This window comes from Lacerta agilis, chromosome 11 (assembly GCF_009819535.1).
Source record: "Lacerta agilis isolate rLacAgi1 chromosome 11, rLacAgi1.pri, whole genome shotgun sequence".
In the NCBI taxonomy this organism is placed as follows: Eukaryota; Metazoa; Chordata; class Lepidosauria; order Squamata; family Lacertidae; genus Lacerta; species Lacerta agilis.
In genome coordinates, this window is record NC_046322.1 from 35966895 (window position 1) to 35979802 (window position 12908).

Below are 12908 nucleotides of genomic sequence, written 5' to 3' on the forward strand. Positions count from 1 at the left end.
ATTGTGTTTTGGTCTGTTTATTTTGACTGCTCAGCAAGTTATGTCGTTAATTGTTTACTTTCTTAATGGTTCTAACTTGTGACCTGTGCACTTTAAACTGGCTAGTTTTCTCTGTACACAGATTAATCAATTGCTTTTAGTGTGTGTTCCTTTTCTGTCTCTGCAAACTATTCAGTAGCTTTTAGGATTTGTAAGCTTTATCACGTGTACTCGGTGACTTTATTTCACTGAAAGCTACTTTTTATAAAATGAACCTCGCAGACACCACATTGCTTTTATTTAAGTCTTGTTTTACTCCATTTTTGCACTGGCTATCTTTCTTCTTTGTAAGTCAGTAACATGGCTTTTATTGAAGAAATATTAAGTATAAATGGAATCCTCTAAGAGTAATAAGCTGAGACAAGACTTAACAGAGTGATTTGATTAATCAACAGCTACAACTAGTTTTCTGTTGGAGCTCCTCCTCACTACCCCATGCTTCTCCAGGAATCATCCCTGAACTCCTGTCCCAGTTCTTTTTAAAGGGAATTCATGCAAATTACTATGACTGTTATAATAGGGTAAGGTTTATTGAGAGAGAAATAAGGGAAAGTTGGCCAAATTGGCCAAACTGCGGGAGGCAGTGAAAGATAGGCGTGCCTGGCGTGCTCTGGTCCATGGGGTCACGAAGAGTCGGACACGACTGAACAACAAAGGTTTATTGAGAGAGAAATGAGGGAAGGTTTTTATATCCTTTTCTAACTGGTGTGGTTTAACAAACTGCACACACACAACCTGCACATACTTGTGAAGTTTCCCTCCATTCAGGGAGTTTGGTAACCAAGATTTATACCTTACCTTTAATCACCACATAATTATCTCTGCCGAGGAGAGTGTCGGCAATCAACAACTAGTCTGCCATCACTCCTCCTCAGAAGACCCACATTTCCCCTCCATTCAGATAGTCATGCTGACTTAGAGTCTGGGTGAAGGAGCAGGGGACATCAGGGGCAGAGCTACTCAGATCTGCTCCTTGCTCCCATGTTGATGTGCATATAAGAAAGGGAAAGTTCCTTGAAATTATAATATGATGCAGTGCAGACTCTGCATGCTAAAATGTATACACATAGTTTCCCACACTTGAGAATGGGAGGGAAGGAAGCATTTTGAGAGCTGGCTGACTGGATGACAAGTATAAACACCAGCATATATATTGCTTGGCTTTGCAGTGTTTGGGATTAGTCTCAGAATTGATATATTCTTCAGTACAATATGATTTCCCTAGACGAGCAGCAGTGAATAAAATCAATGGAAAAAATATTGCATAAAAAATGTTTACTATAAAATCATTAATAGTAGTAACAATATACAGTAAGAACAAGAAATTACAATATTAGTATACTGACATTGACATAGAACTACTTTAACCTTTGTCTGAAATTGTTGCTTTCTAGTGTTTAATTTCTAATTCTGTTGCATTTCATAGTCCTCTGCACAATATTAAACTATTTAATTTTGCACCATTATTTTGCTAGCTCCATACAATAGAAAATTTGATACTATTTAAGACTTCTTCCTTCCAAGACATCATATATATCATTCAATGTATATTCGAGGTATTTTATAAGTTCTTCTGAGTCTTTTTCTAAATAGCTAGTTATAATACTTCCTACCCAGTCATCGAACATGTTATATCCAACTCCGAAACCATCTGGCACAACTGGTCCAAACCCACCATGATTAATTGCTTCACTGCCTAAGGTACTAGTTGAAACTATAATATGGTTTATGTTTTTGTAGGCTGGGTCAGTATAAATATCAGGCATACGTCCACCTCTGCGCTGGACGAGGTACTTCAAGGCAAATAAATGGCGATCAAATCCTTGGCCTGGATTTAAAAAAAGGGCAAATACATAGAGTAAGTATTAAAACAACAACAGGGCTTACAGAACCTGCCTAGTAAGAGGCCACAAATATTTGAAACCCATACATGAATGACCAAAAGCTCAGGTGAAAAGGAAAGCTAGCTATGTTCACTAATTTCAATAGGTCTGCTCTGATTATGACTACCCTTGGATACAACCTAATGTACAGAAAGCTAGAACATTTTGATTATATACTTAGTACATAAACTTTTCCATTCTAATATGAAATAGAAAACACTATTTACGCATTATTTTGTGAAAACACCTCCATTAAGTGATAGCTTTTAAACAGCTTTAAGCGGTTTCTTCTATCATTGACTTGATGCCATTCCTGATTTTTATATTTTCCTGTTATCCTGGAATGACCTGTAACTTTGTCTAATGATGCCAGACAGCTAGACACCCATGAGTATCCCCAAAGATACACTGAAATGTCTCCCCACTAAGTATAACCATACTTCATCTTACTAGGGGGTGTATGGCCACATTTGGTTTAGCATGACCTGCATGTGCCTACCTTCCTCCTGTGCTTTATCTCTTCTCAGTTGGTGTTAGAGCATGGTGCTGATAAAGCCAAGGTTGCAGGTATGATCCCTGTATGGGACAGCTGCATAGTCCTTCATTGCAGGGGGTTGGACTAAATAACCCTCAGGGTCCCTTCCAACTCTACAGTTCTGATTCTCCCACACAACTGAGTGGAGGAATTTGAAAGCATTCATTGTTTTCTCTTAGATACAACTTTTCATTGTGTGGTTTAGCACTAATTAGTCTCAACAAACCAGCTTCATAATTATGTTTTCAAGTTGGTACATTTAATGGTAAACTATGGTGTGTGGTTTAGATGCAAAAAGGCAAATTTAAGCTTCTAAGCTCCTCCAGGCTACAGGAGGAAATAGGAGGGGAAAGCATGTAAACCTGGAAGGAAGGTAGGCTCATAAATGCCATCCTAAAACACTATTTAGCATGGCATCTGAATGTCTATTACTGTTAGGAAATATGCCAAATTTAAGAACATTCCTGTTTCAGAGTATTTATTTTTTTTAAGGCTGTGTTTGATAATCTACCAATCTCAGGAGAGTACACTGAAACAAATAAACAATTTAACTGACATCAAATTACAGGGCAGATAAAAACGAACCGCACCAAGTACAATAGTAATTAAAACAAATTCAGGTAACCTACATAATTAAGAGAATTCTTTAGAAAATATCTAAGCAATACTGTTTTTAGCTGGTGACAAACACTCAAATGTTGGTGCTAGCCATATCCTGAAAGGGAGGGCATTCCACAACTGAGGCTCCACTACAGAGGAGGCCCTCTCTTAGGCTACCACACAGCAGATGTCATTGAAGTGTGGTAAAACATAACTGGCACCCCTCAATGACCTTAATTTAGGGACAGGACAGTGGTGAATAGACTCTCCTAGTTTCACGAAGTCCCAAAGGACATAAGTAAGCTGCTATCAAGTGAGGTGCTATTACTGCTATGTCAGTTAGTGTTTTAAATATTGAAAAGTTTTTGTTTTTGTTGTTCTTGTTTTTATGATGTTTTCAGCTTGTATTTTTGTTGTGAACTGCCGCGAGGTCTACGGATGAAGGGCGGAATACAAATTTAATAAATAAATAAAATAAATGAATAAAGCTGGCTTTTGAATGATTCAGCATATTTTATAAGATCAAAAGAAAAAAAGCCCTCATGCTGTATCATTGGGGTGATGCTACCTACCAAGTTCTGCTAGAATAACAAAAGAAACAATATTTTAGAATGCACACTGTAAAGAATAAATGTTGCTGGTGGGTTTAATACAAAGAGCACTGGAACTATAATAACCAAAATGCAAATAGCTCTTCATATTTGCAAACCTAGCCAATTTTGAATTGCTGAGAATCCTTCAAAGGAGAGACTTTTTTAAAGTCACATATCTTCATTTCAACATGTTTTGTACTCTTCATTTAGAGAGCTTTTATTTTGAAAGCATGTGGTGAGAGGTTAACATTATAAATAGACTAGAGAAAGGGCATTTTTCTCACAAGAACCAATATGGTGTAGTGATCAGATTAGGGCTAAGGGCACTGGAGTTCAAAGCCCCATTCAGCCATAAATCTCAGGCTAGTCACAAAGGCTGCTGCAATCTTATGCACTGTCACCTGGTAATAAGTAAGCCCCATTGAATTCAATGGACTTAATCTTGAGCAGACATGGATAGGATTGTGCTGTCAATCTGTCAGCCTAACTTACCTCACAGAGTTGTTGTGAGGATAAAATGGGCATCTGAGAATGACAGATAATGCCTTGAGCTCCTCAGAGGAAGGGGGATATATAAATGAAATAAATAAAGTATCACAAATCTTACAGTGGTACCTTGGGTTACATACGCTTCAGGTTACAAACTCCGCTAACCCAGAAATAACGCTTCAGGTTAAGAACTTTGCTTCAGGATATGAACAGAAATCATGCTCTGGTGGCGCAGCGGCAGCAGGAGGTCCCATTAGCTAAAGTGGTGCTTCAGGTTAAGAAGAGTTTCAGGTTAAGTACGGACCTCCAGAACGAATTAAGTACTTAACCAGAGGTACCACTGTACTGCATTCTGTATCTCTCAGTAAGGTCTTTAGTTAAATGAAGAAAAGCCAGAATGAATGTATCTACATGTGAAAACTCCTAGGAAAATTACCCTTTCTGTAAGACAAGTCAAACAACAGAAACCCAATAGTATGAGAAAATGTTGAAAAGGCCTAACCTAATGTAGCTTCCAGCTGCAAGCGTTTATGATACTTCGAACATTCATCAATCATGTTTCTCATATCTTCAGGGCTATGCTTCCCTCGTTGATCAATAAATGCAACTGTACATTTTTTTGTGTACACAGATGTTGGTCGAATTGTTTCAGTGCGACCGTGCTTAAAAGCTGCAGTACTACATGCTTCGTAAGAAGGAAGAAGTTTTCCATACTTGTGATAGAAAGCCATCTGACATGCAAGCTGAAACACAGCATCGGGGCTCAAATTTTGATTTATTAAATATTGTTTTCCAAACTTTTTATACTTAAGCGTTCGAACACAGAACATTCCCCTTTTTTTATCAAATTTCTGACGTGCAGCACTTATAGCAGATGTTATTGTGTGATCCATATTAAATTCAAGCTTGTCACATGATGTAACAAATAGAGCTGGACTGGCATGTGGTACAAGAGCCGGGTGCTCTGTGCTGTCTCTATAGACTTCATTAATAAAACGCAGAACTGCAATTCCATCTCCCCAAGAGTGTTCAAAATTTATTCCTGCAGTACCATCACTAGTGACAATCAGACTAAAAGATTTGTCAAACCAGCGATTGAAACCATATCCATGAAGAAAGCAATGAGTGAGTTCAAGTTCATTTTTGGGGGAAGCTCTATCTAAGCAAAGACAAAATACGGCACTGTCAATTTTCTTGAGGTTTTCTTCGTTACCTTTTTGAACAAGTTCCTGTCTTAGTGTTGCCCAGGTATTTCTCTCTTCAGTTGTCAGGTAGCAAAGATCAAACTGAGGCAACCGATCAGCATCGTATATTATTTGTGTTAAATGAGCCAGGATTTCAGATGGGTGTAGAATGTTACCAAAAGCATCCAATACTTCAAAAACATAGAGGTGTCCATTTCTCATCACCAACAAATGTCTTGCAAATTCACTTGTGAACAATGCATCTTTGCTTAAATTAGGAATTCTAGTGCTGTTGAAGAGTGACTTATATTGTGACATGTCTAAAGGATATGCATTCACCAAATACGCTCCATACCAGGATATACTAGGTGGAAGAATACGGATAAAATGTTTGAATACTTTACTCTGACCCCATTTGCGATTAACATAATATATATCTGGCCGCAAATAGTTATTCTTCAGGCTGTTAAGAAATTTTAACGATGATACAACCAGATTTGTTGCTCTCACTATTTGCCTGTTGTATTCTGGTTTTGGATCAGGATTTAAAGTAATAAAAGGGTTGTAGTTTAAAACAATTGGATCTCTTGCAGAAAGATACATATCATACCAGGGCCCTACAAAAACAAAAACAATCCAGTTAATAATAATAAAATGCACATTTGGCTCTTTGATATATCAAAGATAGTTGCACAACCAAATCCAAGAGGTCACCAGTGTGGATAACAATCACTGTCACATGTGCCATTAAAGAAAAAAGTCCACCTTAAGAAAGTCGAAGTCTTACCCAAATAAGAACAGTATTGGTCACACACACACACACACCTCTCAAAAATGATATTGTAGAGCTGGAAGATGTGCAGTTCACAAAACCATCAAGGGGCTGGAGCAACTTCCCTAGGCAGAAGATTTTTGTTTATGTTTTTTTAGCTTATAAAAAAGCAGGCATAAGGGGACATGATAGACATGTACAAAAGTATATGTGGTGTTGAAAAATTCAATACCCCAGAGCAATCAGTTGAAGCTGAATTTTAGGGAGATTCAGGACAGAGAAACAGAAATAACGTATTTCATGCAGGGTATTGGTAAACTATGGAATTTTGTTACCATGTAATGTAGTGATGGCTGACAACTTGATCAGCTTTACAGGGGGATTAGATGAATTTATGGAGGATAAACCTATCAATGATGGCTATATATTACCTCCAATATCAGAGGACGTATGCCTCTAAATGCTAGTTACTGGGAATCATAAGTGCTATAGTGCTTATGTCCTGCTTATGGGATTCCCATAGAGATTTACTTAGTCAACAGCAACAGAATGCTCAGCTATACCGGCTTTTGGTCTGATCCAATAAGCTCTTCTTATATTGGTCAATATTTATTCACCTAATACTAACAGAATGTGTGTATTCATTAAGCTAATGAATACTAAATAAGGATATTATCTGGGGAATATGCAACACGCAGACCTGGCTGTTCCAAAACTTGAAACAAAACCAGTGATTTAAGAACTTTGAAAAACACTGAAGATAATTAACTTTTTTGTAGAGAGTAATAGAAGTCAAGACGGTCATACTATATATGCTTCTGAGGACTAAAAGATACAGGATAATGTGTAAATAGTCTACCAGACAGAAAGTTTCAGCAGAGGCACAGAGTTCATTCAGCTGACCATTTTGAGTGCTTAAGTTTTTTCTGCTTGAATTATGTTTTGTCTGCAATTTGAGAATTGAAGGTGATCATGTGACAGTTCTGTTATTCACCTAGATATGAGTGAACTAGCTATTGTGAAATCAACTTTTTAGGTTTTGGAATAGAGCATTCAACTGCAGTCTCCACATGAAGTGGAATTCTTACATGACTACTTCATCACAAACATATACAGTAATCTGGTGGGAAAAACAATTGGCACACAATGAGAGAGCATGGTTGGTGAAAAATAATTCCTAAACTGTCTCTGGAATAAACATCAAAAATAGTAAGAAAGTTCATGGGCATTTTTTTAATTGCAAGAAAATTAAAAACCAACCTGCTATATAACTTGTATGCTTATTAAGTCTATCATGTTCCAGAAGATCACGATGTATTAACCTCCCTTCTCCAGCTTCAAACTTTCTAGCAATTTTTTCAGTATTTCTAGAAATTGAAAAAGTGTTACTCATCTTAGCACTGGATTTTAATAGTATTTGTTATAATAAATTATAATATTTAGTTAATATGATTCCCTTTTATGTAATATATACAGGTATATGCAATATATAGTGCCATCCTTACACACCTTGACATTAATATAGGTTGTGCAGGAGCAGTGTTTCAACGAATCACACATTAAATAAACATCATATGAAATTAATGGATGAAGTAAATATGACTCTGGAAAAAGTCAAGTTAGGTGTGCTCCTTAATCAAAGTGAAGGCTAACTAATATTGTAAATAGAAATTGTTGTAATTCCATGCTTAGTTTTTGAAGGAGTTAATGTTTATATATGAATTCTATTTAGGAGTCCATAAAGACAGTTTGCTGTGACAAGTCTTCCTGATCTTGCTGCACGAATCAATGACCTGGATTATCAACACTAATTCCAGGTCCCCTATGGTGTCTACAAATTCCAGAGAACTCAGACGAGTCTTCCACTGTGCATGTTGAAAGAAGTGGGACTGGTTTCTCTTATCAGGGGCCTTAGCAGCTAGGTTTTAGAGAAGCAGAAGCAGCAAAAGGACTTGCGCTGTTTCTGCCACCTCTCAAACCCAGTATGAAGTGACACCAGAACCCCTCTCCCTGGTTTCTTCAGCAAAAGAAGGCAGAAGAAGGAAAAGTACATCCCTAGTGTCTTGTGCCACTTCTGATTCTCCAAAGCTGAGCAGGAAGTGAGTGGTGGAGCACACCACTCTCTTACATAATCTGCACACACCAAAGAATTTGTGGGGGAAGGGGGAGAGGAAGTGCACTGCCAACCAAAACCAAGGGCTGGACCCCCTAATTATCTGTGAAACAGCACCATCAACATACATGTCCCAAGTAAGTGTGCAAAGGATTGTATCTTAGATTGTTTTCATTGAGCTAGGGATGGAAACTATGCTTTTAAGTCAAAGGTTTCACAGAAATTGTGGTTTCTGAGGGGTGGGAAGTGGCACCATACATTTGTTCTGGGAAGGGGTTACTGGTAAATATAAGCTATTTTACACTGAGTCAGAGAATACGTCCAGTTGGCTCAGGCTGTGTATACACAAGTTTAGTCAAGAACCACTGGAGACTGTATAGTTGTTTTTCTACATAGTCCACACACAATCTAGATTTATTTAATATTTTTTAGGCCCCTGAAAAGTGCTTCTTGAGAAATTGGTTCCATTTTGAAAATGAAAGCTAACTGCAGATTGATTCTGCATTAACCCACAGTGTGTCCATTTGAAAAAAGACAAGGACAAGATATAGACGGTCCTGGCAATGTGTGTGTGTGTGTGTGTGTGTGTGTAGCACAATTGCTCAATAATTTTGTGGGTGGGCCTATATCAAGATCACAATCACCACTTCCTTCTTCATTCACCTGGGACATGCGCAGGGAGGAAAAGTCATGGATAAGCTAAAAAAGGCATTGATTTTCAAATGGGTACTAAGTAACCACACCAAACCTTGTGGATGGCAGGATCTAGAATCAATATTATCATTATTAATTTGTAACCTGCCCATCTAACTGGGTTGCCCCAGCCACTCTGGGCGGCTTCCAGCGTATATAAAATCACAATAAAACATTAAACCTTAAAAAGTTTCCCTATACATGGCTGCCTTCAGATGTTTCCTAAAAGTTATATAATTACTCATTTCCTTAACATCTGGTGGGGGGGGCGCCACAACTGAGGCCCTCTGCCTGGTTCCCTGTAACCTCACTTGTCGCAGTGTGAGGACCACCAGAAGGGCCTTGGGCTGAACAGTGGGGGTGGTTGTGGCTGAGGCCATTTAGGACTTTAAAGGTCAGCACCAGCACTTTGAATTGTGCTCGGAAATTTACTGGGAGCCAATGTAGCTTTTTCAGGATGGGTGTTATGTGGTCTCAGCAGCTGCTCCCAGTCACCAATCTAGCTGCCGCATTCTGGATTAATTGTAGTTTCCGAGTCACCTTCAAAGGTAACCCCACATAGAGTGCATTGCAGTAGTCCAAGCGGGAGATAACCAGCACATCAAGACTGAAAGCAGCATGTTGAGGACAGGCATTAACAATTCTTGATCGATAAAAGTTACATTTTTGTGCTACAAATGGGTTAGTGTGTACACAGCCTTGGTCTTATTTCTACACTAACTAGTAGCATTTCTTCAGGGTTTCAGAAAAGATGCTGAAGATTGAACCTGGGACAATCAGTATGCCAAGCATGTACTGTGCTATGCTACAGCTCTTCCTATTGGCATGGAGCACCAACAGAAAACACATACAGAGCCATACAAGAGAGTTGTTTAAGCAGCTGCTAGTGGTAGAGCTGGAGAGCAAATGTTAATTTTCGTGTTTACATCTGACATATTGAAATAATTGCAAGTGTCATTTCTTGTACCTGTACTCTTCTTCATTCAATAGTGGCTTCTGGGCAGCTAAATATCTATTGATAGTATCCTCCAGTTTTGGAATAGGCAATCTACAAATGGATATTGACAAATTATAGATCCGGCACACAAATCCTCAGATTACTACCTTCCCCTTCAATGTACCAGCCCACCTGTTCATTCATATTTAAATTAGTAATTTATGGTACAGAGACACATAATTTATAGATTAGCTGGAGTGTGGGAGAATAAATACTCTTTTAATTTGCAAAGCCTTTGTTGCCTGATCACCCAGAGGTGATTCTTACTTGCCACAAGTATTATTTAAAAAAATTAAAAAGAACTTAAATGATGAAGACACCCGAGTCTCTTCTCTACAAATGTTAAAAACAGCAAGAGTGGAAAGATTACTAGTTCTGTTTCCACACTGATAAATCTTTATGCCTTCTAAGATTTAAAGGGTATAATGCACAATGAAAATCAGAGGAAGCAAAATAAATCACATATACGGGACCCCCTACAGTAGTAAACCAGCAGTGCCTCACTCATACTGATTTATATCTGCAATGTCTGCAGGTGAGGACCAGTATGAGCTATCCCCATGCTCACAGAAACATGCATGCAAAGATACACAACAGAATTTTGTCCTGTGAGGATCAGAAGCGCTGAAACACTTGTCTCCTACAAAAAAACATTTTATTTCAAGCAGCTTAATGCTTTCTACAATCCTGCAGTATAATCAGGATGATTAAAAAGTTATTAAATGCTGCACACTTTCCACGTGTGCATTACATCCATTTATGGATTATGAGCAGCCACTGAACAGGGTGCAGCTATTCCAGTAAACTAGACATATTAAGGCGTAATTAGTCTTAATTAATGTTTAGGTTTAGCAGGAAAACTGATATGAGATTAGTTTTAATAGAACAAATGTTAGGTGGACAGATGTACACACAATGTCAATAAATATTATTTATAAAAAACCCAATGAAGGAATCCTTCTCAGGTCCTTCTTCTGCCCAGGACATGCATGAGCGCATCAGCTGCAGTTTGTGTGTTGCGCAAATGCTCCCTGCAGTCTTCCAGGAGCTGGAAACAGGCTAGTTTAACCTCCGGTTTGCTAGTAAAACTGAATTATGGTGTCAAAAAATGATGCATGTCTAAAAAGTGCGTCGCCAACATGAAAAACTTGGAAAGCTCTGGGCTTTGCTAACGTCCTTTATCAGTGTTTCATCTCTGCATGGTGTACCCACAATGGATCCTAGTGTTAAACTGTCATGCACAAAAAGAGTCTCGTGGTGCCTTGATGCCTAACAGCGAAATCCTATCTGTTTTCTGGAAAATGTACTTCCACAAAGTTCGACCAACTTACCCTGAAACAAGTGGCCATAGGATTGCAACCTAATATACTGCACAGCATAAGCTTCTGCAGATGGTAACTGCATTATTATTTAAGGTGACAGCTTTTAAAAATGGTCCTGAAACGATTCACAATGCAAAAGTACAACGTGGTCAAATAAATCTTACTTAATATTTTGCACTTTTGGGTGGAATGAGGAGCTCACTCAAGTAGGATCAACCTCAAGCACTCTGCCCAACAAGCGGGCCAGCTTTCACTTGAGGTGCCTTGTTGCGTTTGCTCTTACTGTAAGTGCAAATTACTGTGCATATATAACCCCTGTGGGAACTGGAACGAGTGGCTTTTTGGGAGAGCAGGAGGAGGAAGAAGGCACGAGGGGCCTGCTCGCCTTCAAGCTTCTTCTTCCTCCTCCTCCTCCTCCTCCTCCTCTGCTCCTTTCTCCCTCAAACACCCCCCTCCCCACCCCCTGCAAGTCTGGAGGAACCTGGGCAAGCTGGGCTGGAAGTGCATGGTAGGAATGGTGCTCCGGTGCACGAAGTGATGGTCCGTGTCCTGCTCCGACACGATGCCTTCCAGCTGCCCCACGGTCCTCCAGTAGCGGCGGCTCCTGGCCGCGCTGCTCCACAGGGCCGCGGCGCCCCACCGGGGCCTCGCTCGGTGCATGTCACGTTGAGAAGGAGGGGGGGGGAGCGGGCGGAGCAGAGCAGGCGCCAACCGATCTTCGCCGGCACGCGCTTCATAGAATGGCGGCAAACGGCCGCGGCGGGTGGGGGGGGGGGCGCTCGGGCGGTAACCAGGGCAACGCGAGGGAGTGTTGCTCTTCTGCAGAGGCGGCCTTGTTGTTTGAGTCTCCCTCATGGCGCCCTCGCCTCGTGCTCTTTTCTTCTTCTTCTGGCGGGGGTGGGGGATGGAGCTTCTCCCCCCGCCTCATATTTTATTCCATCTTGGTTGGTCAGTGCATGTTTCTAGGTCACCCGTTTTACCTCGCAGTGCCGGATTTACGTATACGCTAAACAAGCTATAGTTTAGGGCCCCACTCTCTTGGCCCCCCCCCAAAAAAAATTAAAGAAAAAAACCTGGGTGTACATTTCCAAAATATAAGATAAAAAACAAATAAAATAAAACCTACATATAGCAAGTGTTTTGCGTTGTGTACGCTCTTAAGATGTAAGTAATGGGCCCCACCTGCCTGCTCCCTAAAATATCACTGGTTTGCTCTTTTCTATATATAGGGTTGTATTTCACTCTTAATATACTTCTTTTTAATTGTATTTCAGTTCAACAATTCCTTTAATAAAATACATATTTTGTTATGTGCAAATGGCTTTAAATACCTATTAGGTCGATAAATTGCCATATAGCATATATTCAACACAAAAAACAGTAGCAATTTGTTGTTGACAAAGGACAGCTGGATATATAAAGGGCCCCATTATCTTCAGTAGCTTAGGACCTCATCATACCTAAATCTGGCCCAGAATGAAATAAATGACTGAAGCGCTGCTTCCCCACACCTAAAAAGTTTTCCAACATGAGAGCAAACCTTGTTTTAAGGAGCAGCAAAAGTATCAAACACCCACCCCCGTCTCTTTCTGTTATTGTTGTAATGAAGCATGCTGAGGATAGTTCCACAGTATAAATAAGGTCACTCGTATTTTTTTACGTGTAAATACATTTGCAGCCTCAAAGAG

General features: G+C 39.6%; 2 protein-coding genes across 2 annotated transcripts in view; one reads left to right on the plus strand and one right to left on the minus strand.

Annotated features, from left to right (window-relative positions):
* Window positions 1-1299: 1299 nt before the first annotated feature.
* Window positions 1300-11894, minus strand: LOC117054876 (carnitine O-palmitoyltransferase 2, mitochondrial-like). Its single transcript, XM_033164085.1, has 5 exons — window positions 11702-11894; window positions 9869-9949; window positions 7356-7462; window positions 4642-5940; window positions 1300-1867 (listed from the first exon to the last, which is right to left on the minus strand). Exons 1-5 carry the CDS (start codon window positions 11878-11880, stop codon window positions 1539-1541), a joined length of 1995 nt encoding a protein of 664 aa, XP_033019976.1. The 5' UTR covers window positions 11881-11894; the 3' UTR covers window positions 1300-1538.
* LOC117054877 (rho-related BTB domain-containing protein 3-like) overlaps window positions 11690-12908 on the plus strand; it is a 35032-nt gene continuing 33813 nt past the window's right edge. Inside the window, exon 1 of the mRNA XM_033164086.1 lies at window positions 11690-11728. The gene's annotated coding sequence lies outside the window, so the exon portion shown is untranslated. The remainder of the gene's footprint in view (window positions 11729-12908) is intronic.

Bases quoted from the DNA above. Each gene is read 5' to 3' on its own strand.
- LOC117054876 (XM_033164085.1), bottom strand. From the start codon at position 11,880: ATGCACCGAGCGAGGCCCCGGTGGGGCGCCGCGGCCCTGTGGAGCAGC. The intron at 7,463-9,868 runs GTACAAGAAATG...TTCAATTTCTAG, and splicing joins TTGAATGAAGAAGAGTACAG to AAATACTGAAAAAATTGCTA. The intron at 5,941-7,355 runs GTTGGTTTTTAA...TTGTTTTTGTAG, and splicing joins GCATACAAGTTATATAGCAG to GGCCCTGGTATGATATGTAT.